Here is a 27,171-nt window from a genome sequence, read left to right as displayed (position 1 = left end):
CAGGGCAGCTTCTCAGATGAAGTGGGGGCAGGGAGGGGGATTAAACTCTCCTGTCTCCCCTCTCTCTTCCATGGGCAAGGGGACCCCAGCCAGGGTCTGCCCAACTTTCTCCCCTGCTACCCATTCACACAGTGGGGGGCATGGCCAAAACCAGCCGGCACAGTCCCACCATCTGCCTCCCTTGCCTAGGGCTGAGGCTGGTGCTGGGGGCTGAGCTGGGCTGGCCTGTAGGCACTGCTGAGGGCTGGCACAGGCTGGGCTGCGGTGGCAGGACCCTTCCCAGCCAGCTGTGGCTCCATGACAGCCTAGCCCGGCCTGGGCTTAGGGAGCTGGTAGCAATTTGGGTGCACAGCTCCCACGGCCCCAGCCCAAGACTCAACAAGCTGGGAAGGGCCCTACCCTCATGGTCCAGCCCAGGCTGGCCCCTCCATGCCTTCCCTCAGCAGCACCCATGGGCCAACCCAGGTCAGCTCCCCAGCCCCAGGTGAGGTAGGCAGATGGCAGGGCCATGCCAGCTGTCATCTGGCCATTCCCCTGCCACTGGAGCAGTGAGGCGGTAGAGACCCTGACAGGGGTTGCTTCACCCTTGCCAGGCAGATCCTGGCTGCGGTCCCCTGGGGGAAATGGGAGGGAGGTGGGATAAGTCCTCTCCCTGCCCCCTTGGCTTTAGGGGCCATGCCAACTGGTATCTGACCATGCCCCTGCCCTTGCTCCAACTACAGAGCAGAGGTGCAGGGCCAGCCTTGCTTTCTCAAGCAGAGAGTGCAGCCCAACCCAGAGCTGAAAAGCATGCCGGGGTGCTGGGGAACTCTGATATAACTTAAACCAGGCAGGGGTCAGAGACAGAAGTTCCAAAAAACAGTTTGACCTAAACCACTTAAGTTTGATACCGCATTCAACCAGGTTTCTCTTAAACCAGTTTCGGCCATTTTGAAACTGGTTTATGTGCACTGAACTTCTGTTCTGTTACAGGTTTAAGCCAGTTTCTGATGACTTAAACCAGTTTATGTATAACTTCTGTCCCCTAGTCTTAGAGAAGTACTCTCAGAAGCTTCCCAGAGAATTTACTGTAGTTTAGCCTATGATGTGAGATGTGGGGAATCTCACTTGCCCTATTCTTCACTGCTTTCCATGACTAGCCAGACTAGCTGAAGCACTGCAGTTTGCTCCTCTCCAAGCTGTATTTTCTGTCGAGTTTCTTACTGTAAAATCATAGGGGTAAGGAGTGCACACAGTATGGCTGCATATTCTTCACAGTTACTGTTGCTACCGCATTCTTCAGATGGTTGCTGACAGTTTGGAAATGACAAAGGTCTCATCAGAAGCGATGAGCAAAGATATTCCCTCGGTTCAGAGTAACAGATATCTTTGGAGGGAAGCCAGTCACAGAAAATATGCCACATACAGCTTAAATAAAGCTATTACTAGTAATACAATTAGGCTGAAGATGACTAGATACTAGTGTCTTGGGCTTGTTAACACTGAGCACCTGCAAATGCTGCAAAACGCTGAGCTGATTGCACTTGTACTGGAGATTACTTGTCACCACACAAGATAAGAATCAGGCTACATAGCCCTGTCACTGGAAGATCTCAAAGCTCTTTACAGGTACTAATTGTCTTATCAATTAGTAAGTGAAGAGTTGTGCAGATGCTGGCATGTTGGACATTTATACCTTTTAGTTCTCAGATGCACCAGAGATCCGCTGCTTCAGCACAGATCCGATGAATCGAGTCTGCTCCACGTGGGACCTGACACACACTATGCTGCATCACTTGCAGTTGTATAAGTGGCAAAATGCGTGTCAGTGCAGAGAAAATGGTGGCAGTGCGCTTTTGACCTAAAGCACCTCCAAGGTATTTTAGTTTAAAAGTGCACCACAGCCAGTTTCTTTGTGCTGATGCACATTTTGCCACTTATACAGCTACAAGCGTCACAGCGCCTGGTGCTTTTCAAAGTGCTCAGCACTGTAGCACTTACACATGTAAAAATGCCCATAGTTATCAGTGTTAAGTTGGTTAACATGTCCAAGGAGCCTTGACTAGAACCCAGAAGTCATGGCATCTCTAACATTTAGGTCATATTTTTCTTCCTTACTTGGCTGTCTTTTTACTTACGAAACCTTTCGGTTGTGTCGGTTGTCTCTTGGGATCAGTCAAATTGATCTCAGGGAAGAGGTTTGACAACTCTGCAAGTTGAACGAACTGGAGCATTGGCCAAGTTGACCCATGGATTTGGGGAATATCTAAAACCCCAGATTGATGGGTCTAGGAAGAAGGATACTTGCCTGGTGGCGGAGCTACACAGACTTGAACGATTGAGCTCTGCTCAGTCAAAATTTGGAGCTTGACTGTTGGCCTTTGCTCAGTAGAATTCAGAAATGATTTGGCTCTTGGAATTAAATTTAAAAAAAAAAACTTGACCCATGAATTTACCATCACTTGGTACATATGAGGGTTCTGAATTCCATATAAAGATAAATGGCTGGCCAGAGAGGAGTAGTGGTCAATATTCTTGGTCTCCCTACATCTGGCCCAGCTGTTTGATTCCCATTAGTGAAACATGCAGTAGGATGCAGTGGGTTTGGAAAGGCAATGAAAGAAATGGTGACGGTTAATATAATGCACGTTTTTGGTTGTTGTTTAAGTTCAGCTGAAATTTGTGTTTCATTCATGTATAGTTGTGTGTGTGACTGTATTTAGAAAGACAGGTTTTGGCTCACCTGCTCAGAATTCCATGAAATCCAAACAAAGACCTTTTTTCAACAGTCTTTCTCAACTGTATCTGAAATCTTTGCAGGAGCATCCTATTTTACACACTCCAAAAATGTATTTGTGTATGTAGGCAAGCAACTGTGTATACACAGGATTTTTAAAATGCATAAATACAGCTTTATCTGCACAGGAATTAATCACTCAGAGCTGTTTAGATGCATTTTTTTACAGGTGCACTGAAAATATGACCACTGTCCTCTTAAAAAGTAATGTACTCTTTGTTTCAAATATTGTAAGAATATCATGCTAACTAAACTGTACAGGAGTATCACTCAACTTGATTTTCAGGTGAATATGTCATTGCTTAAGATGTGAAGCAACAATGTTGCTGAAACAGATGAAGACTTGATAAATTTATCTTAAGCAAGGCCTGTGATCCATTTATGTACCTCCTGGTATGATCACAACTTTGCCTTGTATTGAGGGTGATTTTTGTGGAAAAACATTTTAGAGATGCTAATGACAGAATCACAGTAGAACATAAAGAAAAAAAAGCTAAACAAAGGAAGCATTCATTGGAGAACAAAGATATAAGAGTGGCTTTGAAACTAGAAGTCTCATACACTTCAACTAGGTGCATTGCCAAAAAGCCGCAGGTGTGCATCACATGAACTCGGCAGGTAATAACAGTATGTCTACACAGAGCCATAATTAGCTGTTAGGTATCATCTAATGAGTGATGTTTAAACAGGTGAGAGGCTGCATCTAAAAACTAAAGCACATTAAGAAAAAGGCAGTATGAGGTGCCCAAAGCCATCAGGTGGTTAGACTAAGCAGAAATAAAAATGATGGCCATCCTACACATTCTGTGACTTGATAGGTTGGCTTAAGATTAGTTTGCATGGCATGCACCTCTCTCACAAATATTTGGATGTATTTGAAGAGGGGGAGGTATCTGAACAGGGAAGAGGAAGCCATATCCTGAGGGGATTTCATTATTCACTCAACTCTATACCTCCAAATTAGTAAGTATATTCAAGCTCAGTTTCAATCCACAGCTGCTTCTTGAAGTCATGCCCAGCTTCAGGTCTAAAGCTGAGCAAACTGTATGTAACTCTACAGGCTATAAAACCAGTGGATCATAGCTTAGAATATAAAACATTAGGGCAGAGGTTCTCAATTTTTTCAGCTTTGAGGCCCCCTTCCTTAACTTTTTGGAATTTAGCAGACCCTGGCTGAAAACCACTGAGCTAAAATCTGCCTAGTGCCAGGTGAAGGCAGCAGAGGCAAGACCTCACCTCACTGTGCCATGCTTTTTCCATCATCTGCCCCCTTCCTGCTCCCAGTCTGTACCTGAGGGAGCAAGTGCTGCTTCTCTGGGGACTCGAATGCTGGCAACTGCAGTTGCATGCACTTGTAGCCCCTCCTGCCAGGTCTAGGAGTGTTGGAGGAGTGGCAGAGTTGAGCCAGACTGAAAAGTGCAGCCCTGTGACTCCATGTCCATCCACCTACCTGCCTGTCTATGTGAGTGTGGCCCAGCACACTGTTGGGAGTGTAGGGACCAGTATGGGGGCTGCTGGGGACTTGAGAGCAACCACAGGCGCTCCTTGTCTGTGGGATACTGAGGTGCTTGGCACTGGGCAGGAAGAGAAATGATCACTTATCTTCTGATACAGGGGCTGGGGGGCCACTGAACTGAGTGTCACAGGACCCTGGTTGACAGTTACTTCCTTGGGATGGTAAGGGCTACTTTAGACTCATTCATAAAGAAAATAGAATAGTTCATTATTTATTATAGTGCCATACATGGGCGACTGGTGTCTCTTGGGTTGGGGGGGCACTTGTCCCCCTCCCCCGCCTCCCCAGTGGACAGTCATCTACTGGGGGGGGTGCATCCCCCCGCAGCCGATCCCATTGACCAGGGGGAGGAGTCCTCCTGCAGCAGCTCCTACCAACCCTCAAGTGGCACTTCTAGGCGCGCCACTGGGGGAGAGAGAGCACTGACATGTCCAAGTGAGCCCCCACTCCCCGCCAGTGCTGTCAGGGGAGGCACCAGCACTCTGGCCTGCCCCCCCGTGCCCGGGAACACTGTCTGACGGGGTGCACCAGCACTCTCACAGGGTGCATATGCACCCCTGTGCACCCCCTATGTGTCACCACTGTTGCCATAGTGCCTAGGAGCCCTAGTGACAAACAGACCATGATCCCACTGGTCTAGACACTACACAAAAGCAGAACAATGAGACAATCCCTACAGAGTGTTTCTAATCTAGGCATAAGACAAAAGACAGACAATGAGAGAGAGAGAGATGGGGGAATATAAGAAGATAATGAGATATATTGAAGCAATATATATGGCACCAACTTCCAAACAAGGAGAAGACTACAGTGATACTCAAAATAAATTGGACTCAGATCAGGATTTAGTCATTAGAATGTGACAAGTGTTCAACTATGAGGACAGCCAGGGGTCTGGCGGAAGGAAATCTGAGACCTGTCAATGGCCTAAGAATTTTGGTCACGTGAACTTGCCCAGCAGTCTTGTGACAGCATAACACACAGCTTGGTGTGATCCATATCTGACACTCAAACTTAGCTACTCATTTGGCAGCAGCCTGGGAGCATCAGGCCAGTGTTGCAACTTATAAGTGCCCCTTCTAGTTACCCCAGGAGCCCAAAATAGTTGGGAGCTGCTTGGAGCTACATCTGGGCTACGTCTTTCAGAATGATGGAGGAACAAGTGAGAGGTGCTCCTGCAACAGTTGATTCCAGTAGCTGCATCTACACATGCACTTTAATGTGCATTAGCCTAATTTAATGCGCATTAAAGCATCACAAAAACTGTGCTCTTTAGCTAAGGCACTTAAAATATGCTAACACACATTTTTGTAGTAACTCACAATGGAGGGTCTAGATTTAATGTGCATTACCTAAAGCTCATTAATTTAATGTGTAGACCGGCCCAGTGAGAGCAGAATTAAGCCCTTAAATCATAAACTTTGGAAGTGGAAGGAGAGGAGTGAAACTGGGTAGCTTCTTCAAGTTACAGAGCTAGAGGTGGAAATACATTACAGGTACATATTATAGATGGACACTGAGATGTATAAAGAGGCACGCAAGCCAGGACATTTAGAAATGACTTTGAATTTTACCACCTGTCCAGGAATGGGGTTTTTTTTCAGCTCATCTCTAGTTTTAACTCATGTTGAATCTCTTCTGCTGGCACTTAAGTATGAGGCAAATGAGGCATAGCTGACACGGGATCACGTGCACTAACTATCATATTTATTTTACCGGGTCCCATACTTTAGAAATGGAAAAGAAAGATGGCTTAAAAATAACAGTGCAGATTTTATACAAAGGAGAAATAATGGCCCTTTGCTAGGGATCAGCCAAATTTTGCCTTCAGTGAAAAAAGCAGTGGCAGCTGCCTGAGCATTTTAAGTCATGGTAATAGAAAGCTGTAATACGGAAGATCTCTCCTTTTCTCAGGAGACTTGATTTTATGAAAGGTAAAGAATGATGGATGAGAGATCTTTCCTGCGTTAAGTTAAAGAACTTCTAATGCCACCTAAGAAGAGGCAGAGACATTCTGTCATGTCTGTCAACATTTTAGATACGTGCAAAGAACAATCACAGATCAACGCCTAGAATTCTTACGGCTCACCCAGCACTATGCCATTCATTGCTGTTTTTCAGAGGAGCATTTAACACACTCTTGGCACTTTAGGGCACAATCAAATTCACTGTCTTCATGAGGCTAGCAGTTGCTCCATCTTAAAACAAGTGTTGTTATTCTTTGCCATCAGTGTCAACTGAACTTTTCTGAGGTTTGCATTTTTCTACTGAAGGGTGTTTTTAAAGTGTAGCAATAATGAAATGAGATAGATGGAAAGGGCAGGGGGGAGAATGCAATAATTATTGCATTTCTTAAAACTCAGTACTCTTCATTCATATTAGGGAGAACTCAGTGAAGGTGCCATAGTTGAGTGGCAACTGCACCAATTAGCACTGCTGCTTTTGGTTTGTGAAGTGCATGTGAAATATGGAATTTGTCCAGAAGTGCTAATGCAAATTGCTCAACAAAAATGTACCCCTCTGTGTCAAGTCTTTTCACTTGTTCTGACATATTGATGTCTTCCAAGATTTCTCTGATCGGCAGGCTCCCCTCTCTTGACAGCTCCCAGAACTCATAAGGTAACGTAAATATTTCTTGTTGCCATTATCAGTATTTCTGTGATGAGGGCTATGAGCTCCTGCTAGGTAGGACTGGGTCTTTGCTATATAACATCATTTCAGTTTCTATTTGGAGGGTGTTTGACTTTGATATCTAGAATTAAATGCTAAAAACACCATGAATGGTTGAAATTTTACCTGCAAACAGTCAGGAAGTTCAGAGTTATGGTTTCTGAATGACAGTCGCTTGGTCACTTTGCGTGAGTTCAGCGTCTTTGATTATTGTATATGGTGATAACCTTTGTGCCTTATCATATGAGGCTGAGTTACAATTGCCGTGGGAACCACAACTTTGCATTTCCTGACTTTATGCATATAAAATCACCCTCTTAATATCACATTCTTTATACAAAGAAAAGTTGAGGCAGCTTCAGTATTCTCACATGGATGGAATACAAATGTATTAATATTAGTAATGGTAGTGGGGTTTTTATGCCTGCATACTATTATGTATATAATATTATTCATATTAATAATATGGGCTAGGAGTCTTTTGTGATATACAAACAAAGATTGTAGACCTGATGCCCTGCCCCAAAAGCTTTCAGTCTACCTTTAAGATGATTCTGAGGTGCAGCTAGGAAGAGGTCATTAAGAACTTCAAACAGTTTCAGAGGTGTGTAAGAGCAGGGAGTCATACTGAAAAATGGCTAGGATGGAATTGGAGAAGAGGAAGTCTTAATATTGTAGACAACATATTCAATGAGCTTGAAGAAGAAAAGGAGAAGGCAGTACTTGGAGAAACAATCGAGGCCAAAGACTGTGGTTTGAGGTGGGAGAAAGTAAAATACCTTTTTCTTGTGAGATGAAAGAGTCATAGGGGAAGGAGAAGTAAAGGAAAAGAGGGAGGAAAGGCATAAGAATGCATATGAAGAAGCTGGGAAACAGCATGGGGCAAATGGAGGATTTTGAGGAGAGTAGTAAATGATAAACTTCTGCCTCTTTGATAGGTGGAGGGAGGGAAGAATTGTAGGAGGGGAAAGATAGGCCGAAGGAGGGGAAAGTTTTGTTATTTTATGTCAGTTTGAGTCTTGGAAGAAATCAGTGAGATCCCATGTGCGGAAAAATACAGGGATGGGAAGAGAGGAGGGTTTGAGGAGTGAGTCAAAGTTAGCAAAAGAGCAGCAGCTGGGATTGAAGATGTGGGATTCAATTATGTTGGAGCTATTGAGTTGTTTAGCTAGGAAAATGGCAGAACTGAGGAACAGTTTTTAATGGAGGAGGTATAAAAGCTATCTGGAATTCATATCCCATGAAAGGGGAGAAGACCTGTAGGGCAGGACTACAGCTCTGATGAAATTAATAACTATCTCAGAAAGGATATTAGGAATAAGCGTAAAGCTTGTAATGAGTGCACAAACCGATCAACAAAAAAATGGTATGTCATAGTGGTCAAAAGCCACTGGGATAAAGATAAATTTGCTAAACGTCCCCTGTATGAGGCATAACAAAGGAGGCAAAAAGCTCTTTAACCATACAGATAAAAAGAGAACAAGGAAAGAAGTGGGGCTGCTGTGCAGTGAGAATGGGTAGAGATTACAAATAATCTAGATATAGCCTAAATCAAAAACATAAATGACTGCTTTGCGTAAGTTTTTAGTACAGACAGTGATGGTGAACATGGCAGCAAAGCACAGATAGTGAGAATGATGTATAGAAATGGAGATGATTGTATCTGAGGCAGAAGTAAAACTCAAGTAGCACGGTCAAAAAGTCTGTGGCTAAATCAATTCAATCTTCACAGATTTGTCTAAGATGCTTAGACTGAAGTGATAAGCAAGTGAACAGATATTCACTTTTGATTCCAGAAATGCAGCAATATGCCTGTAGTGGCCTAGGCCAGAAACTGGGAGGCAGTCTGCTAGAGAGCAGACAACTTGGGTCAAGGCTAGCCCACACACACTGGGATTGACGGGGGAGGTGTGAAACATCCAGGGATGCTAGGGAATGGAGTTCACTTGAATCTGGAGGGGATCTGTGACAGAAGTTCAATAAACCGATTTAACCTAATCAAGTCTGATACTACATCCATCCAAGTTGATCTTAAACCAGTTTCAGATGTTTTGGAAGTGGTTTATGTGCACTGAACTTCTGTTGTGTTACAGACTTGAACCAGTTTCCAATCACTTATACCAGTTTATGTGTAATTTCTGTGCCTAGCCAATGTGTTCAAAGTAGGGGAACTGGATAGTTGTCATCCGAGAATGCTAAAGAATCGGCACATAGAATGTCGGGTCTAGTAACAACCACTTTTACTATATTTGTTATGCCATGGGTGATGCTGGAAGAGTAGAACACAGTTAATATTATACCTATATGTAAGAAAGGGGAATAAAGTGATTCAGGGAACTGCAGGCCTGTTCAATTGGCCTCTATAATGTACAAGGCTTTAGAACAAGTTTTGAAGGGAAGGATAAAGACATGGAGGTGAATGCGTTCTGAGATAAAATGCAATGTAGGTTTGTGTAATTCATTGATTAGATTACTGATTTTTCAAGACAAAGAATATATGATAATATGGACTTCAGTAAATCATTTAATGTGATGCCATGTGAGAAATTATTAGTTAGTTGGGAAGACATGGGGTTCCAGAACAGATTTCCAAGAGCAGGACTTGAAGCACAAAGCCTGGCTACTTTTAAGATGGAGTAGCATAAGTTTATAAACAGGAGTTTGGGAGTTGGTTGTCTTTGATACATAGCCAGGGACTGCATCTGACCTGGGCAGGTTCCAAGTTACCTTAGTACTTTCCCAGATGCTCAGATCTTCAATATGTAAACCCCACATTAGACATCTGCAGAGAAGGGGGCACAGGCAGAGTAGCCATTGCACATCCAGTAGAGACTCAACACCATCTGTTCACATTAAGTAGGTTCTCTGCATCAGCTCTGAATAAAATACTGGTAGGTAGCCTTGAGGATCAGCCAGGCAGTGAGGCCAAGCTTTTTTGGCAGGTATGCCACAAATTAAGCCCCCCACCCTCCCAGAGTGCCACTCTGATCCCCTTCCCCAGTCTGATCTGCTGCTCAGCTTTCTGCTCCCTGCCCTCGCCCTGATCTGCTGTGTGCCACACAGAGAAACTACCTGTGCCATTTGTGGCACACACACCAGGGGGTTTGCTGCTGGGTCAATTCATATCTAGTCCAGTGGCCCAAACCCTGTGAAAGAAGTCTGAGAGGCAGCTGTTGCATTCTGGGACTTTGGCTGGAAAAACAGCAGTGAAGAGGCTGCTTTGGCATGAGATAAGTGGCGCTCCCAACTTAAAGAGAGGGGAGTTTTTCTGACTGTGCAGAAGGGCTATGAGGAATTTGTATATTAATTCGAACAGGTAATCACTTGTAATAAACACAGGCATGTTTGTTTTGATGTGTTCATTGTTAATCAGTCATGTTCAGTCTGGGCTTGAATCTTTAAGGAAAGTGATGTATTTGCAAGTCTGTGTGGCTTTATCTTCCTTTGTTTCTAATGGTGGCTCTGCCTCACTGCGTTATGCAGTGTGGATCGGAAAAGAAAGACTGAAATCCTGAGAGAGGAGGATTGCTCCTGCCAACTGCTTGCAGCGTGTGCTCTGTGTCACATAGAGGCCTGGTCTGACAGAAAAGGGAGAGGAGGCAAAGGAACAGCCATGCTATGAGGCACGTTCCCTTGACAAAGCAGCGTAGGTTGTGCCAAGAAATACTGACAAAGGTAATGCGGCTCTGCTCTGAGCATCGTTAACTTGGCATATGCCCTCTCCGACCCCATCAGTGTGTTCAGATCAGGACAGCAGCCAGGGATAAAGCCAAAGGCAAAGGTGCTGGAGGGGAACCCCTTGGGGCAGCCACTTTATGCGACTATCCTGAGATCAACCGTCTTTGCTCTGGAATTTCCTGTGAATCTTCAGCCCCTTCAAGGCTGTTTGATGCCATTGCAGCTTCTCACTGGTGTTTTGAGGTAAGCTCCTTCCAAGTGTAGGAAAAGGAGCATATGGCCTAGTGTTATTTCTCAGCCAGAATTCTTCAGATTTGGCAAGCTGCACATTCCTTGCTGAGGATTAGCGTAAGTGCCAAGTTTGAATTTTCTAAAATGAAAGGGATTTCATTTATCACAGCTCAGAAAGCATCTGAGAAATGTCCATAAGTGTCAAAAATACCTTAGTGATGCTCAGAGAATTAAGAAAAAAAACAAAACGAAAGAGGGGAGCTTAACTAACTTTCAACAAGAATAAAAATCCCCCTTTAAGCTACAACCCTCCATGAAAACTCTAAAAGAAAACATTAGATCCCAATCCTGAGAAGTGTCGCATGCTCTCAGCCTACAGTGAATCTGGCGGGAATAGAAGGTGATAATGTTATGCAGAAGTGAGCGCTTAGAATGGAAGTGCCTGCATAGTCATAGCCACAACATAGCTCCAGCAGCCAGAAGCTGGAGAAAATCCACCAGTGCTTCTTGCATTCCTTCGTGATGGTCAGGTTTGACTAAGTATTCAGCACTAAGGTGCTGCAGTGATCAACACTGATCAAACAGTGGTGGATAGTTGCCATGGGCAGTGGGTTGTCCATGTTGCACAGTGGGCATTAAGTACAGGCCTAAGCAAGGAACTGGAATACAGTTAGTGAAAGGCAGACCATCTGGAAAAGCATTTTGCAGACCTAGGGAAGCGCCACTTTGTTTAGAGACGGATGCCATGTGACTGCTGGGAATCTCTGGCAGCAGGTAGGGATGGCACCCAGGGATCAAAGAGCAGCAACCCAGTGCCAACCTGCAGGAAAAGTGGGATAGGCTTCAGGAGTGAGGGCAATGCAAGTCATGAACCACGTGTCTGCCACAGCATTGAAGCTGGGGCTGAAGCTTTTTGTTGCAGACTGATTTACTGAGTCATATACAAACTCATCACAGCTCAAGGAGTCCTTCAGTGGGTATGACCTAAGGCTGAGACAATTAGATTGATTGGCCTTACATGCCTTGGTTGGGTCATTTTCCCAGGGGACAGGCAGTGACAGTTATGATACAGCTTCAATGAGGCATCTCTTCCATGTAGCCAGTGGTCCTTCTAGGCTGCCCTCATTAACATATTTATAGTATTCTCTTTTTATTGTGTCTTTACTTTTTGTCTGTTCCCCCTTTACACTGGTTGTGTGGATGTATATATTTAAGCTATTGTCCAGCTTTCATTTACTTTTTCCTGCTTCTCATTCCCAGCTCTTTGAAGCTGGTTACTCCTACTTCTCATAAGCCTGCCTCTCCCAAGTTGAAGATGGGCCTGTTGGCCCTGACTTGGAGGGTGACACTTTCCAATATTAAATAGTGGAAATACTGGCTGGCACCCAAGTTAGGAGCCTGTTCTCCTCAAGTGACTTGTCACTGCACCCTGGTTCCCAAATGCCAACCTACTTCTTAACTGCTTGGGAGTTTAGAGAGAGTGGGCCCAAATTCTCCACTAATGTAGGGAAGCATAGCTCTGTTCAAGGCAGTTCCCTTCTTGAAGATCATTACTTTCTTTTGTTGTGTGGTAAAATGTACCACAAAACACCATGATGGCATGCCCTGTGGTAATCACTGTGTGTAGCAATAATTATAGCATTCATAATATGGTTGAAGTGTTAAGCCAGTGTAACTGGAATTTGTTCCTTCAGAATGCTGTCTCTCCTTTCAACCTTCTGCAGTAGCAGCTGAGGTTAAAATATCTATGCCTGGAAGAAAAAATCAAGCAGTGGTTGTAGGTAAGAGATTAAATGAGTCAAATGAATCCCTGGTATAGCTTCTTTTAATTCCCTTTTAAAAATCATAACTATATTTCATTAGAATTGTGTTTCTCTGTGAGCTGCTGAATGGAGAGCACTGTGGACCAAAGAATTTGATTGATTCACAAAATGGCAGTACGACAAGCTTCCTCTTACTACACCACAATCGTTCTTCAGTATCGATGGGAAAGGACCACAAATCACTGGACCAGAGGGTATACGTGTGTGCACATGATAGCTCAGAGTCTAAATCTATTCAGCTCATGGTATTTCTGCCAGAAATATCAGACAAGAATCAGTCTAAGACAGGGGTGGGAAAAAAAGTGGCCCGCAGGCTGGATATGGCCTGCCAGGCCATTCTATCTGGCCTGCAGGGCCCCTAAAAATGTAGAAAAATAATATTTATCTGCCCCTGGCTGCCTGTCATGTGGCCATCTATGGCACGCCAAAACTCAGTAAGCGGCCCTCTGCCCAAAATATTTGCCCGTCCCTGGTCTAAGACTTCTCTGATACCTCCGACCTCAGTTTGCCCAGCCAACAGAACAGAAATCAGGTAGCAGCCAGTTCCCATCGGGCAGTATTTGAACCACAGCTCATCTCTCTTAAAAATTGCTAATGTGTATGTTAATATTTCACTGCACCTCTATTTGAGAAATTCTTTCCCTGCTTTTAAAAGACATACAAAAAACTAGAACTCTTGGTTTTTTTAAAAGATGTCCTTGAAGCAGCAGTTTCAGTTTAAATAAATGGTGTAAAAATCCAAAGACAAAAATTTTTAATTGCATGCTAGCTGGCCACCAACTCTCCCAGCAGTGTTTACAAACCCAAACATTTTAGCAATGTGCTTTGTGGCTGGGAGCAGCAAGGGAAACTGATTAGAAACTGAGTAGAAATAAAAGTGAAATTGGCTGATGTTGCTGGCAAAAGGAATTTTTAGTTGCTTGTAATCATCAAAGATGTATGCAGTATAAAAGAGGAAACTTATTTTACTATGTGATTTTCTCCTGATAGTGTTCCCTTAAAATGCTGCATTTCCAAACCTACAGGCATCGCTTAAGATTTGTGGATTTTAAATGCTGTGCTGATGCAGAAGTCAGTCTTGTAACATGGACAAACAAGAATAGCATTTGAAAGCACTGCTTCTGACTCGGCAATACACCAAGTAAAATTAGGATCTGTTTGGCCTTGCATTCCTTGAGATGAACTTCTGACACTCTTTAACTCCTAGAGGGTAGCCAGGAAAATACTTCTTTATTTAGAAGACTTTGTTGCATACTTGTCAAAGGAAATAAAGAAATTACTCCTTTAATAGATAAATAAATACACAGAAATCATAGTCTGACAAATTCTATTTGTTTCACAGAAAGAATAAATTGTAACAAAGACGTGGGGAGGAGAGATGCAGGGGAAGGGAGGTGAAAGGAAAACAAATTGGTTGCATGGAGAGGTCCAGTGTCAAACGTCAGAGGATCCTGTTCCCTCAGATACTATAGGAAAGACCATAGCAACCAGGGGCCCAGAGGCAGAGACAGACCGACAAGAAGAGATTTGTAGCCCCTCCCTTAGATTAGACGGCAGAACAAATAGATGTAGCAATGCACTTCACAGAACCTTTTGGTGGATTCAGTGCTGTGGAGCAGCATATCTTGTCTGTCCATGCTTTATGCTGACTCGTTCAGGGCCAGAAAGTCTTAAATCAATGGATTTATAATCTCCTTCCCATTCCCCACTTGGTTGTATGGTGCCACTCCACTTACCAGGGCCTTACTTGGGGTGCCTCCATTTGAAGAAGTGGGGTGTGGATTAAGATCCCTGACCTGCATAGTAAGCACTGACATAAAGCAACTGATAGGGTCATTTACTGGGGAAAAACAGGGACATCCATTCACATAATTTTAAGGAAGAATTTCTGTACTGTCCGAGCCCCCAAGGTCTGGAACAGTCTGCCGGTGGAGGTGTTTCAAGCACCTACATTGAACACCTTCAAGAGTAAATTGGATGCTTATCTTGCTGGGATCCTATGACCCCAGCTGACTTCCTGCCCTTTGGGCGGGGGGCTGGACTCGATGATCTCCTGAGGTCCCTTCCAGCCCTGATGTCTATGAAATCTATGAAATTGTAACAGAGTCACTTTTAATGAGACAAATATTTGTGCATGTGTTAATATTTTAGTTTAAAAATAACTTAAAGACACTTCCTTCTAAATAGATACAGCTGTCACCTCTTGCGTCACAACAGACAACGAATCAGTGGCTATAAAGCCACAAACACAAGGTACATGGCTGTGCAGAAGTGGACTAATCCAGTGAGAGGCAAATTGTCTGGCAAGAGCCTGTTGCCTCCTGGCTTTCTGAGGTAGGGCAGGTCAGAGTTTCCTAGGGTTTAGGCCAGAAGGAAACATTAAATCATCTAGTCATGCCACCTCTCCGTCGTCTTTGTGATGAACAAAAGGGGCTAAGTTCTTAGAGTCTCTTGCTATAAAGTATTTTCTCCCTTGATTCATTTTTGTGGCTCTTTCCTACATTTTTTTTCTCACTTTCCAAAATGTGAAGGCCAGACCCGTATGCTGCATCCAAGTATCTGTCCTCAACAACACTGTGTACAGGGGAAAAGTTGCCTCCTTGCCCCTTCCCACCACCCCCATTTATACCTTAATGTTTGCATGAGCCCTTTTAAAAAGCACAGTGCACTAAGAGCTTGTTTTCAGTTGCTTGTCCACGTCATCCTAAACCAGTGCTTCCCAGACTTTTCCTTAGCGTGACCCCATTTCTTCAGTATGACCCCATTTCCTCAGCATGGCCTCTCACTCCCAACCTGCAGCCCCCCACCCTCCCAGGTGCCCCTCACTCCTGACCTATGGCTCCCTGGCCTTGCTCACTCTGAACCCACAGCCCCCTACCCCCTAGGTGTCCCCAGGGCCAGGGCCTGCATCCCCTGCCCCCTGCTCCGCGAATGGCAGTGCCCAAGTCCCAGCTGCTGCCCATGAGAAGCGACAGCTGCTGTGGCTGGAGTGGAGCAAGGAGCCTGGCTCCCACCCCCTCCTCAGCAGGCTGCACAGCTGAAACAGAGCCCATGGTGTGGGAAAGGATGCCGGCTGCCCAGTGCAGGCTCAGGGCTTCTTGCCTTTCTGCCCTCCCCCTGGGGGCTCTGCAGCTCAGTGAGCAGGATCCAGCATGGGAAAGAGTCCCACTGTCATGGCCACCAAACTGAGGCACACCCTGCCTGCCCGGCAGAGGAGGCACAACTCTGCATCACTGCCATGCCTCACTTGGTGGCCATGGCTGTACAGCGCTCCTTCCTGTACTGGGTCCTGCCCACTGGGCCGCAGAAGCGGGTCCTGCCTGGAGCTGGTTCGGCCCAGCTTCAGCCTCGCAACTCCATCCGCTGATGCTGCAACCCCATTTGGGGTCACGACCCATGGTTTGGGAACCACTGTCCTAAGCCCTATTCAGAGTCATTGCTGTCCAGGTTACAGCTCTTTGTTCTGTAGTTTCAACCTACATCCCTTGTATCTGGCTGTATTAAAATGCATTCTAGTTAAAGGAGTCCCTTTGATCTGGTTCAGGATGTACTCTGCCTCAATCTCTGTTGCCTGGAATGGAGCAAGAGGGACATAACTAACTTCATTTGGGTGCCGTCAATGGTGGAGTGGCCAAAGGAGTTGAGTTCCACTCCCACTCAAGAGGGACAGGATCAAGCACATGATGTTCAAGGACATTTTGATCCTGACTAGTCCAGAGAGCAGGTTTTTCTGCATCCTTTGCCTTCCCACTGTTGGCATCTATATGGAGCTGGTGGGGTTGTTCACTGTTTGTTCTTTTTATGTTAAACCAAATTTTTTTCATTGCTTTGAGCTCTGGTCAGAAGAACACAATGATGCTTGGAAAGAGCATGCCAATTCCACAACAAAAAGGAGAGAGGCATAAGATGTGAGACACATGGATGCCTTTGCAGTTTGTCCTGTTCCGAAGGCCACCCACTCTCAGCAATCTTAATCTTTTGACAAGTGTAAATTCCCATTATAGGCCTAGCTAAGGCCCGCATTTTCACTAGAGTTCAGCTACTATTTAGCTACAAAGCAGTTGGCCAGTTTTCCACAAGAGTTCAGCTGGACTCTTGTAAAAATCTGGCTGTAAGTGTCAAAACTGAGCACTTCTGAAAATCTGACCCTGATTTTTGTCCCTGGGAACCAAAATTACTATGAGTTCTGGAAGATTTTGTAGACTGCCCTGATACCTTGTTGCATTTAGGCAGCTTTATCTGGTCCAACACACGTGTTTAAAGTCTTTGGTTGGAGTGGTTAAGCCAAATGAAAAATGTCTCGGCACTGTTCCTACTTACGTAACTGAACTCTGAGCTACTGTCAGCACAGGCTTCTCCCAGTCAGTGTACATGACTGTGCCCTGGCAGTAATTGTCGGGACAGAGAAGAGCAGAGGTTGCTGGGGTGTGCGGGTACTATACAGCAGCACTGGGCATTGTTGTAACCTTTGTTTGCCCTTTTGTGCCATTGTTGAAGTACAGCATGGAGGGTATGCAGTGTGGGATCTCAACGGCAAAGCTATTCTGCAGTTTGATATTTGCTTTTCAGAAGGAACCTTCCTTTTAAAATTGTATGTTAACATTTATGCGCTTCCAAGTTTAAAAGTGATGACAGTAGGGATTCAGCATGCAGTACTCAAAGCTTCTGGTTTCAGGGTGTTTGTTTGCAAAAAAGTAGGGCTTGTTTGTTCAACAGCATTAGTTTGCAGCAAGCAATGGGGTGAATTTACAGCGCAGTACCTGTTGTGCACTATGAAAGCAGAATAAATCATGCTACACAGAGCGCTCTGTGCGCACACTAAAACAGGTCAGCAACCTACAGCCCGAGGGCTTTGGTGGCATACAAAGGTGGGAGCAGCCATATCTTAGCACTGTCCCATCTTGAATCCATGCTGGGTCTTTCGGGCTCACTGCCAGAAAATGTTGGTGACCACTGCACTAAAAAATTGTGTGCATAGGAAGTTAGTTCACAGCAGCCCCTACCTTTTCTGTAAAGAAATCCTTGGAGACAGCGAGTGCAGAAAATCTGAAATTGGATGGTACCATTCTCTGGGAAAGCCCCCAAATAGGCTTAGCAAATGGAGAGAATTTCACATAGTGCTCCTTTCAGAATTTCTTCCAGTTCTTCCATTGGGACCATGTGTGTGCCCCCTCCACGCACACATGTATAATCCCTCCTTAGCACCAGGGAAGGAGCACAAGCTGCCCCATAATGCCCTACATCTCTGTGACATATCTGTAACAATAGCCACAGGGCTATGACCACACTGACTCGAAGGCCTCTAACTTATCTGTCTGTACTGGGGGTCTCTGTGGTCCTACCCACGCTACTGCTTCACCAGATCTCTGCAGGAGAGCATGGAAGAGAGTCATGAATGACTGGTGCCTCCTGAGACTGGGGGCAGGGAGGGGCACAATTTGTGGGCAGTGGTGGGGGAGAAGGGCTGTGAGCGTCAATCAGTGACCACCTGCAGAAGGTGGCAGCAGCAGTGAGTGGTGACTGCCCACAGAAAGTGGGGGAGTGGCGATCAGCGACTGCCAGTAGCAGCCGACGGCGGTGTCAGCAGTGGCCAATCTCAGGGGGGACACATGAACCCCTTCAAGTCACCTGTGGAGAGAGTGGTATGTGTGTTAGGTTCATGGCCAGCAGATGAATGCACACTGCATAGAGCGTAGCTCTAAGAAGCATGCAGCTGACATGTTACGGCTGCTCTCAGACTAACAGCAGCAGTGTAGGCAGCCTAACTAGTGACAGGGTGTTGCCTGAGGATTCAATGCCCCAGTCCCAGATGCTGGAATACATTTTCCACTTGTGCAAAGCCTTTTTTACTTGGGCTGTACCTCTTTCTGTTATTTAGGAAGTGTGTCCCTGCCATGCTTCTGCTAATATCACTGGGTGTTTCACCATTATTTTGGGCAGAGAACGGGGACTTTGGCTAACAGAGATAGAAAGCAGCCAAAAATATTCCAGACACACGGGGAGTGTGTTGATCTGATAAATCAGTCCTGAGCTTATTTTTATTTGAACTAGTAAACACCAATAGAAAACAGAAACGGGGAGCTTCCACAGAAAAAAATCACCTCTTGTACGTCAAAATGACTAAACAAACCACATTGGAAATAACCCCTTCATGACAGTCCTCAGATCTGCATATGCGCTGTATGTAGAGGAGAGCTACATACAGATTGTAGCTGGTTGGCACAACTTATTTCAAACCTTTCTTCCACTTCTAAAGATACAGAATTGCCTTGATTATGGAACGGAGTAACTTCAGCCGTGTTCCATGTGGGATAGATTTGGTCCAGGGAGGCATGTGCCCATGGTGGAGGGGAACTATCTGGGACAGCCAGGACAGTAGCTGTCTGCGAGCACCCTTCTGAAGTACGTTCAGTCTGGTCTCTGACTGCAGCCACAGAAGGCAGCTGTGCACCGAGGAATGGTGGAGGAACCTCCTAGTGATGTCACTTCACAGCCTGCCCTCTGGTTCCTAATCTTCTTTCCCCCTTCCTTTCTTTTCCCTTGTCCTGGCTGGAGCAAAGGGCTCCATTCGGCAGCATGGCATCTCTTTTGTCGATAAATGGAAGCAGTTGGCCCATCTCCCAGTATAACACAAGATAGGCCTGTGCATCAGTTATGCAATCTTTAGGTTGATGACTTCATCAGAACTGGGGGGGCTGGGAGGTGCAGTGGTAGGAAAAAGCCTTTACAATCAGCTTTGCCAAAGACAGCTGACGATTTTTTTTCCAAGCAATGAAAGAGGTAGCTTGCAGATAGGGTGGGTAAAAGGGCTCAATTCATAGAGCAGCTGAAGGATCATTAGTGTGCTGCATTTTACTGACACAGGCTGCTCAGCAAGCTATAGCAGCTGCTGTGCTCCACCATGCAGGTGACACGACCCTGACCATTACAGTGCTGTTTGAATGTTCAACCAGCTTTAAAACACAGCATGAGGAAGGGCTGGGAGGGATAGGGAAGTGCATGGGGAGCAAACTTTTAAACCAGGATGTACATTAAAAAAAAAAAAAAGTCCAACCTAAATATCTGAGAACTGCATTTCTGCAGAGAGCCCTTCAGGGAATAACTGTGCAAAGTGAAGATGTGGACAAATTGTATTTTCTTGTTATTTCCTCCAAAAAGTCCTTGAAAACCTGACCTTGATGCAGAAAGGCTGATTCTCCTTTCCCAGAGTATACTCAAGCACTGATTTTAACCCTTTTGTTGGCCTGGTTTTGTGCAGAAGTAGAGATAATGAGCTGATGTTGGTATTATTCTCTCTTTTTTCAGTCAGATGGGTACTATAAAAACTCAGAATGGTTCGGAGGTAGGGGAATCTAAATTTGACCCTGGGTTACCTTTCACAGAGTGTCCAAAAATGATGTAGGCTCCTCTGGGTGAGTAACTGCTTTGCTGCTCCATAGAACAGTTTGAGTCTAATGAGGAAATACTGATAGCAATTCTAGTCGGGGGCAATTAGCCCCTCGCAGGGCTTGCACCCTAACTTACTTAGGCACCAGTAGCAATAAAGAGCTTTTTTATTATTACTGATTTATTTACATTAGAAAACACTGTCTGCCGGGCACTTGCTGGACACTGAAGTAAGACAGTTTGTACTCTGAGGACCTTGAATTGTGGAGTTTTGGTCTTAAGGGGTGATGGGTCACGGCAGCCCCAGTGGTGTGCATCCATGTCTCACCTTGGAACTGACTCCTTTGCGGACACGTGCACATCTAGCACCTGGCCATAGAGGAAGTGCTGAGGAATGAGGATGGAAAGGGCAGAATGGTCAGTGGCAGCATTAAAAAGGTGGTCACATATGTGGGAAAGGGCACAATGCTATACGAAGAGGATAGTCTAGAAAGGTTGCCCTGAGTCCTTTGTGGCTTTGGATGAAATTATTTAATCAGTCCTGTACCTCAGTTTTCCATTTGGAAGAATACTGTATTTGCCTGCCTTGTAGGAGGGACAAAATGTCTGAGTGATTATGAGGTGCTCAGATATGATCACAATGAAGACTGTGTAAGTGGATGTACAGAAGAGAATTCCAAAATCTTCCAACTCCTTTGAACTAAGAAGAATGTAGAGGGGAGAGGTAAATTGCCTGAAGCTTTTATAAACAAAAAAACCCATAAATTAATTTAAAGAAGACTTCAGTTAGCCATTTTCCTTTAGCAGTTCTGCCCTAGTACCTAAGTAGGCTTCAAAGGGAGACGGCAGATTTTTTTTCTGTAGTATAGTAGTTACACTGGTTGCCTTCTGTAGTCTATGTAAAAATGCCAAAGATGATAGCAGAGATCCTCCTTATTCAGGGTAGCAAATCACGTATCTGAAAGTGCTGTGTTTTTTAGACTGTTTTGTCACTGACACATTTTCTGTCTTAATCTTCCTCAATTGAAGACTCTCTGTCTGTCTAATCCAGCTATCACCCATATCTGCTCTATCTGCCTGGCATTCAAAGCCTACTTCATCCTGGTAGTATCTGACTGCCCGCAAGGCATTATCATATCCATACTGTAAAATCCCTCCTGTGGTTCTGTTGCCACTTCTGTCTGTCTTTCTGTCTTATAAAGTGCCTGTTGCCGCCTTCTCTCAATAATGTATCTTAGTACCTAACAACTTGCACTCTTTATTTCAAACTCCTGGTTCTTTGGTTTTTTTCCATGTAGTCTGAACTTGGATCTGCTGCTGCCAATATCCCAAACCAATCCTAAGCTACACCCTCCTAACTGGATCCCCTCAAGTGGTTAAACTGGATACAGCTTCCATAATGCTATGAAGAGTGCGACAGTCAATTCTGTAAAAGCCTTGTAGGTTAGTCCTGGATCCATCGCAGCAGGTGCAAACTGTGAAGAGGGTGATAGGGAAAATGCTTAATATAAATAGGTTAAAAAAACTCAGCACCACCTAATAAAATACAACAGCACCTTCACTTGGATTGCAAGAAATAGCAACTATTGTTTTGATTTTTTCCAAGAAACCTATTGTTACGTCCTGGTGGATTTTGTAGCGGAAAGACTATTGTCTTTCCTTTTTTTCTTTTCCCTTCTGAAAATGCTCCTAGAGCTTGCTCCCTCTTCCCCTGCTTCCTTCCCGAGCCCAGACATATATTATGCGTTGTTCAGTGTTTGGAAATTTGACAGTCTGGGTATGTCTCGGCTTCCCGAGCTCATTAGTAAATAGCAGCATGCTCTGTAGAAGAAGTGTCAGGAGTCCCCTCTGTATCACATCGAATTTGGAGCCAGAACCGATGCACTGCAGTTCTGCCTGCAGCTCTCACCAGGGGGAAGAGTTGTTTGTTTCTTTGTTTAGGAAAACAGGGTGTGGTGAGGGATGTGGGGCTGGCAGGTTACAATCTCTATTACTCCCTCCTCCTTTTTAAATCTCTCAGTGCTCTCTTTAAAGATCCATGCTATAGCAAGGGCTAAATAACACCCAGGAGTATCGGGACTGATAATCCCGGCGTTAATCAGAATGTCCCACAAATGACCCATTACATTCTCCATGAAGATGGTTACCTGGAAGGCATAGTGTGCACACCCACAAACTGACTCTTTCTTTCTTTCCCTCTCCCCTAAACACACGCCCACACACACTCGCACCAACCTCAGATTATCTTTCTTGAGGAACGGTCAAATGCCTTGCAACAAGGGTTCGGAAAGCGCTCCCCTCCTTTTCCACGTTCAAAACATTTATGCTTCAGCACACACACCTGGGCCCCCTGAATTTGCACCACCGCATGTTGTCTCCACCACTACCTCCTCCACCACCGCCAACAACTAACCTGCCCTTTGGGCTGTAAGTGCAGTGAGTGAGAAGGAAGCAGTTTGTTGGTGCGATGTCAATATGAGGTGGAGTATGTGCTGGGGGTGGGGGGTGAAAATAAGCCAAAAGCTACATGGCAATGGTGAGCAAGCTCATTTTGTGTAAAAAGGGCCTTGAATCACCAGGGAATTCCTGGATTGTCTCAGGCTGTCATGTGTGATGTCCATCATGCTGTACGAACACCATCTGTTCAGTATTATACTCTCAGTTGCCAGGCTACCTGCTCTACGCTGTAACACTTGACTGCCTAGCTCTACGTTAGCAGCATTATCCCAGACGTACTGAGGGGGTGGGCAGGGGGGGAAGAGGAGGAGGAGGAACAGTAGTCATGATTAAGCCATCTGCAAGTATGGGGGGGTGGGAGTCAGAAAGATGCGGGGAGAGTCAGGGCAGCAATCGCCTAAGCAGACTGAATGGCAGAGGATCAGGCAGACAACACCATCTGCTGGAACTGTGGCAGAACAGCAACACTGGCCTTTTTCAGGGACAAGCCCTCCCTATTTTAAACAAATGTGCATATGTTAACAAATAGGGACACAACATACCCCTAAGCAGAGAGTCTTGTGGGGTACCTGATCCCCTAACTCATGGTTTCCCCAGGCTTTAAATAGTGCCTAGGGCAGTGTGACATGCTTACGGTCTCTGAACAGCTCATAAACTGTCCTGGTCTGGGAAGGCTGGGGGCACTTATTTGCTTAAAACACACATCTCGCTTCCCTTGTAGTTTCCTAGAATTAGGCACCGAGCTCTTGAGAGACTCCCCAGCAGGATCTTCCAATTAAATGATGGTGAAACGTGGGAGAGCAAGGTGCTTGCAATGGGTTCCTCCTAGCCCCCTCCACAACGTGGATCAAATGCTGGATACAGTGCCACTGGAAAAGTGTAAAGGGGGTAGGGATGGGTTAACAGTGCAAGGTGCCCAGTAGTCTTGCTGGTTTCTTGCTTTTTTTCTACTCCCATCTCTGGCATAGCTGTACTTCCCACTGGTCTGGAGCAGCTGAGGGGGTATGGAAAACGTATAAATGGGATGATGGTTTCCCACTTCTGCTCTCATCTTCCACTGCCAGAATTTCTCACAGCGTAGCTGGGATATGAACTTCAAACAGTGGGATGTAGTGATCCTGTGTCTGAATATATTTAGCAATCTCTGTGTTACTAGCTCTCTTGATTTTTATAGCAGGTTTCACAGTATTTGGGGGGGGTTCTTAAAGTCTCAGCTGCTGGAGCCAAGTGATTGGCTTACTTGGAAACTTCACTTTTTTTCTTTTCTTTTTTTGTATATTTCTAGTCTACATGAATAGAGAGGAAAAGCCTGAAAAATGACCCCAATGGCTCAAAGCCTTGAGTATAAATGAAAGAGCGCAACGTTATTGATTTTTACTTATAAAAAATTCTGGACAATTTAATTCTCAGGTCCTAATTTATGAATCTTCAATGTTTGTGGTTGGCAGTACTAAAGAACGAGCCCAGGACTGGTGCATAGAAGTTCTTTAACACCTGTTTTTTTGTGGAAAGCCATATGGCCTTAAGCAAATGACTTCACTTTTTTTTTTGAACCTGGCTAGACAAAGCCATGTCTGGGATGATATAACTGGTTCTTGCTTTGAGCAGGGGTTGGACTAGATGACCTCCTGAGATCCCTTCCAACCCTAATTTTCTATGATTCGGTGACTTCTCTGCCTCACTTTCCCCATCTTCTGTAAATACTTCCCCTGCCAGGTCCAATGTAAGGATTTATTTAATCAGTGTCTGTGCAGTAGTACTTTGAACACTATGTTGTTTAGAGGCTAAGTATTCAAATTCACGTGTTGCCTGTTTCATTTTCAATGTGAGATTTTTGGGGTGGAAGGTTTTTTTAAAGGACTCTTTGCCTTTTCCAAGATGTGCCATACCCAAAGCAAGTCCACTGGAACTCGGTCATGTCGTTCCCCTTCTATGCAGAGTACGTTGAATAGCAAGACTGTATCTCTTTCTTTGTGCAGGAGCAGCACCAGGTGGGACTGTCTCGGACCACAGGCCCTATGCAACCTTCTGTACCACCAGGGTCCAGCAATGTGGTCACAGGTACAAGCCCTGGAGGTCCCAGTTTCCTGGGGAACCAGCCACAAGCAGCCATCATGAAGCAGATGCTGATTGAGCAAAGGGCCCAGCTCCACGTGATAGAACAACAGAAGCAACAGTTTCTACGGGAGCAAAGGCAGCAGCAGCAGCAGATCTTGGCAGAGCAGGTACTTTATCTTCTTCAGCTTCAGAGAACACAATGCCCTGCACGTAGGACAGGACAAGCATGGGGGTGGGGAACAGGCCTGTCGTCTTCCATATTCATGAGCTTACACTAATTTATTTGGTAAGCATGTGGTCCAGCTGCACTTTTGAATTTTTGGCTTATAGCACAGGTTCGATGTTTTATTTTGTACCACTGTAAAACTGGGGTTACGCTTCCAGAATCGGGAATCGTGTTGGTGGAAAACCCACGTGAGTAATGACAGAAGCAGTGTACACAGAATTGTGCAACGTGTTTCATCCTGTTTTGTAACTGGAAAACAAACTCAAACATGCACAAAGCCTACTTCTGATTTTAGGCCAATTTTACAGCAGCATACACCCATGCACATTTACTCTGCTCTGAAGGAAACCTGAAGCTGGACCTTGGTTGCAAAGTCAGTACCTTTGCACTCTTATCTTCAGTGGCATGGCAGGGGATGGTTCTGTATTTCAGAAATAGGCTCTGAAATTGCATTTGATTTTTAGACACTGGTCAAGTTAACTCTGACAAGCTGTTGCCTCATCCTGACATCATCACTCCTACCTGCACAAAGTGGGTCTGAAGCAGCCCAGTACAAACAGGGTTTTACCCCAACGTGGCACAGGTGCACATCAGAACATAAGGGGGTTAGTAGGTAACTGGGCTCCTAGAGTATGTGTGTATCATGTCCCTAGTGCCCTCTTGGAGGGCCACTCTCAAACGTGGCCTGGAGGGCCACTGTCAGAGATGGCCTGCTCACTCGCTTCTGTTCATGCGTGTCAGACACAGCAGTGAAGCCACTCCAGGGATGTACCCTACAGTCACTTTCAAGCACACCAAAGACAGAAAAGACTTCAGAGCAGCCACAGGGGACATATCCAGAGTGGCTTCACCACATATTTCCAGGTTTGGTGTGAGTAAGCAGAAACAAATGAGTTGGGCATGCTCAGGAGCATCTCTCACAGAGGACAAGGCAGTCAGGGTGTAACTGAAGCCCAACTTTTTTTCTGTGTTGCTCAGTTTACCTGGGCTCTTACCTCCCTATCCCCTATACAGAAAACCTCTTGACCTAGGTGTGCAGGCTAGTTTACACCCGAGAGATATATGTTAGAACCTGGGCTCTGCTTTAATTTGAGATGGAACCTACCCCCTCTACCAAAGTTGCTCAAAGACTGATATCCCCCACTGCCCTTTTTACAGTTCCCCCCAAGGGTTAGACAGGTTCTCCTACAATTGACAGAAATGACCATTAAAAAATCCTAGAACATCTCAGTGCAAATGACTGTCCTGACTGAGTGTCTCCAGACACTCATAGGCAAGGGCAGAGACAGAGAGACGTACGTAGACTTTGCTGCAGGGGTGATAGCTCCTAGATTAGGCTGACATAGGAGTTCAGCTGCAAGGACCCATCATTCAGATTGTTTGTGTGATGATGAAATATCCTAAAAACACTGGAAAACCCCAACTGCATGTCAGGTGTATCACACATGACTGAAAACTGACTAAACCAATGGCTGTCTTTGATATTTGTCTTCTTTTGGTGCACTGGAAATAGTATCAAACGATTTTTCTCTTTGTATTTCATTCCTCTGATTTTACTAGTTGTGCCATGAATCCCATACATTTTTTTTTTTTTTATTCAGCCATAGGCTCTTCCTGTGCACTGGGTGAATCTTTATGTTGTGAATGGCAGTTTATCATGAATATTTATAATGAATATCAGTGTACAGTAGGTCTGTTTTCATTCCTCCTTCTACTGTATCTCCCCATGTGTCTATATCCTTGCTATTTAAATGGGTGCTGATTCTGCTTACAGCATATGAGGAAATAAAACATCTTAGGGGTCATATGAGAGCTGCTTAACAGAGCACACCATAGCTTCTCAAAGGAATATATGTGCACATGTGTGCACAGACTCGCACACACTTACACATCATTTAGCTTCCACTCTACTTGTACTATCAACATTCAGTTGTGTTTTAAATAGCCAAGCATATTCACACACTGTGACCATGAAGTGTGAACTCAGCACTGGTGAGTAGTAGCTTAGGATGTGGACATGTGTTACTGTCACTCGCTATCCAAGAACCATTCACTTAGCTTAGATGAATTCTACAGCATGTTTGTGGTGCTCTCTTCCACAGTAAAGAAAACAAGTAATGGAAGAAACAAGGCAAAACTGAATAAAAGGTAGGAGGGGAGGCCTAGTTGGCTAATTTGTTTGGCTGGAGGTGGGCACCAGCACCAGTTCTGTTCACAACCAGGAGTATCTGGAAGCCAGAGGCTTGCTTCTATCTGTTGTAGAAGTGTTTCCAGCAGTCTGGCTCCAGCAGTTTCCAGGACTCAAGAGGGTTTGGATCCATATTTTTATTTGAGACCCACTTCTCACGCT

The 27,171-nt window shown here is 45.0% G+C and overlaps 1 protein-coding gene across 1 annotated transcript in view; it reads left to right on the top strand.

The window, feature by feature from the left end:
- The window catches only part of MAML3 (mastermind like transcriptional coactivator 3), a gene marked incomplete at its 5' end in the record, with an annotated part of 343,701 nt that overhangs the window by 306,442 nt on the left and 10,088 nt on the right, over nucleotides 1–27,171 (top strand). Inside the window, one exon of the mRNA XM_019534326.1 lies at nucleotides 24,517–24,762. Coding sequence (XP_019389871.1) covers nucleotides 24,517–24,762 — 246 coding nt within the window. The remainder of the gene's footprint in view (nucleotides 1–24,516; nucleotides 24,763–27,171) is intronic.

This window comes from Crocodylus porosus, unplaced genomic scaffold, assembly GCF_001723895.1.
Source record: "Crocodylus porosus isolate Cpor-Errol unplaced genomic scaffold, CroPor_comp1, whole genome shotgun sequence".
NCBI lineage: Eukaryota > Metazoa > Chordata > Crocodylia > Crocodylidae > Crocodylus > Crocodylus porosus.
Note: the sequence above shows the minus strand (reverse complement) of the source record. Positions and strands in the feature narration are given on the sequence as shown.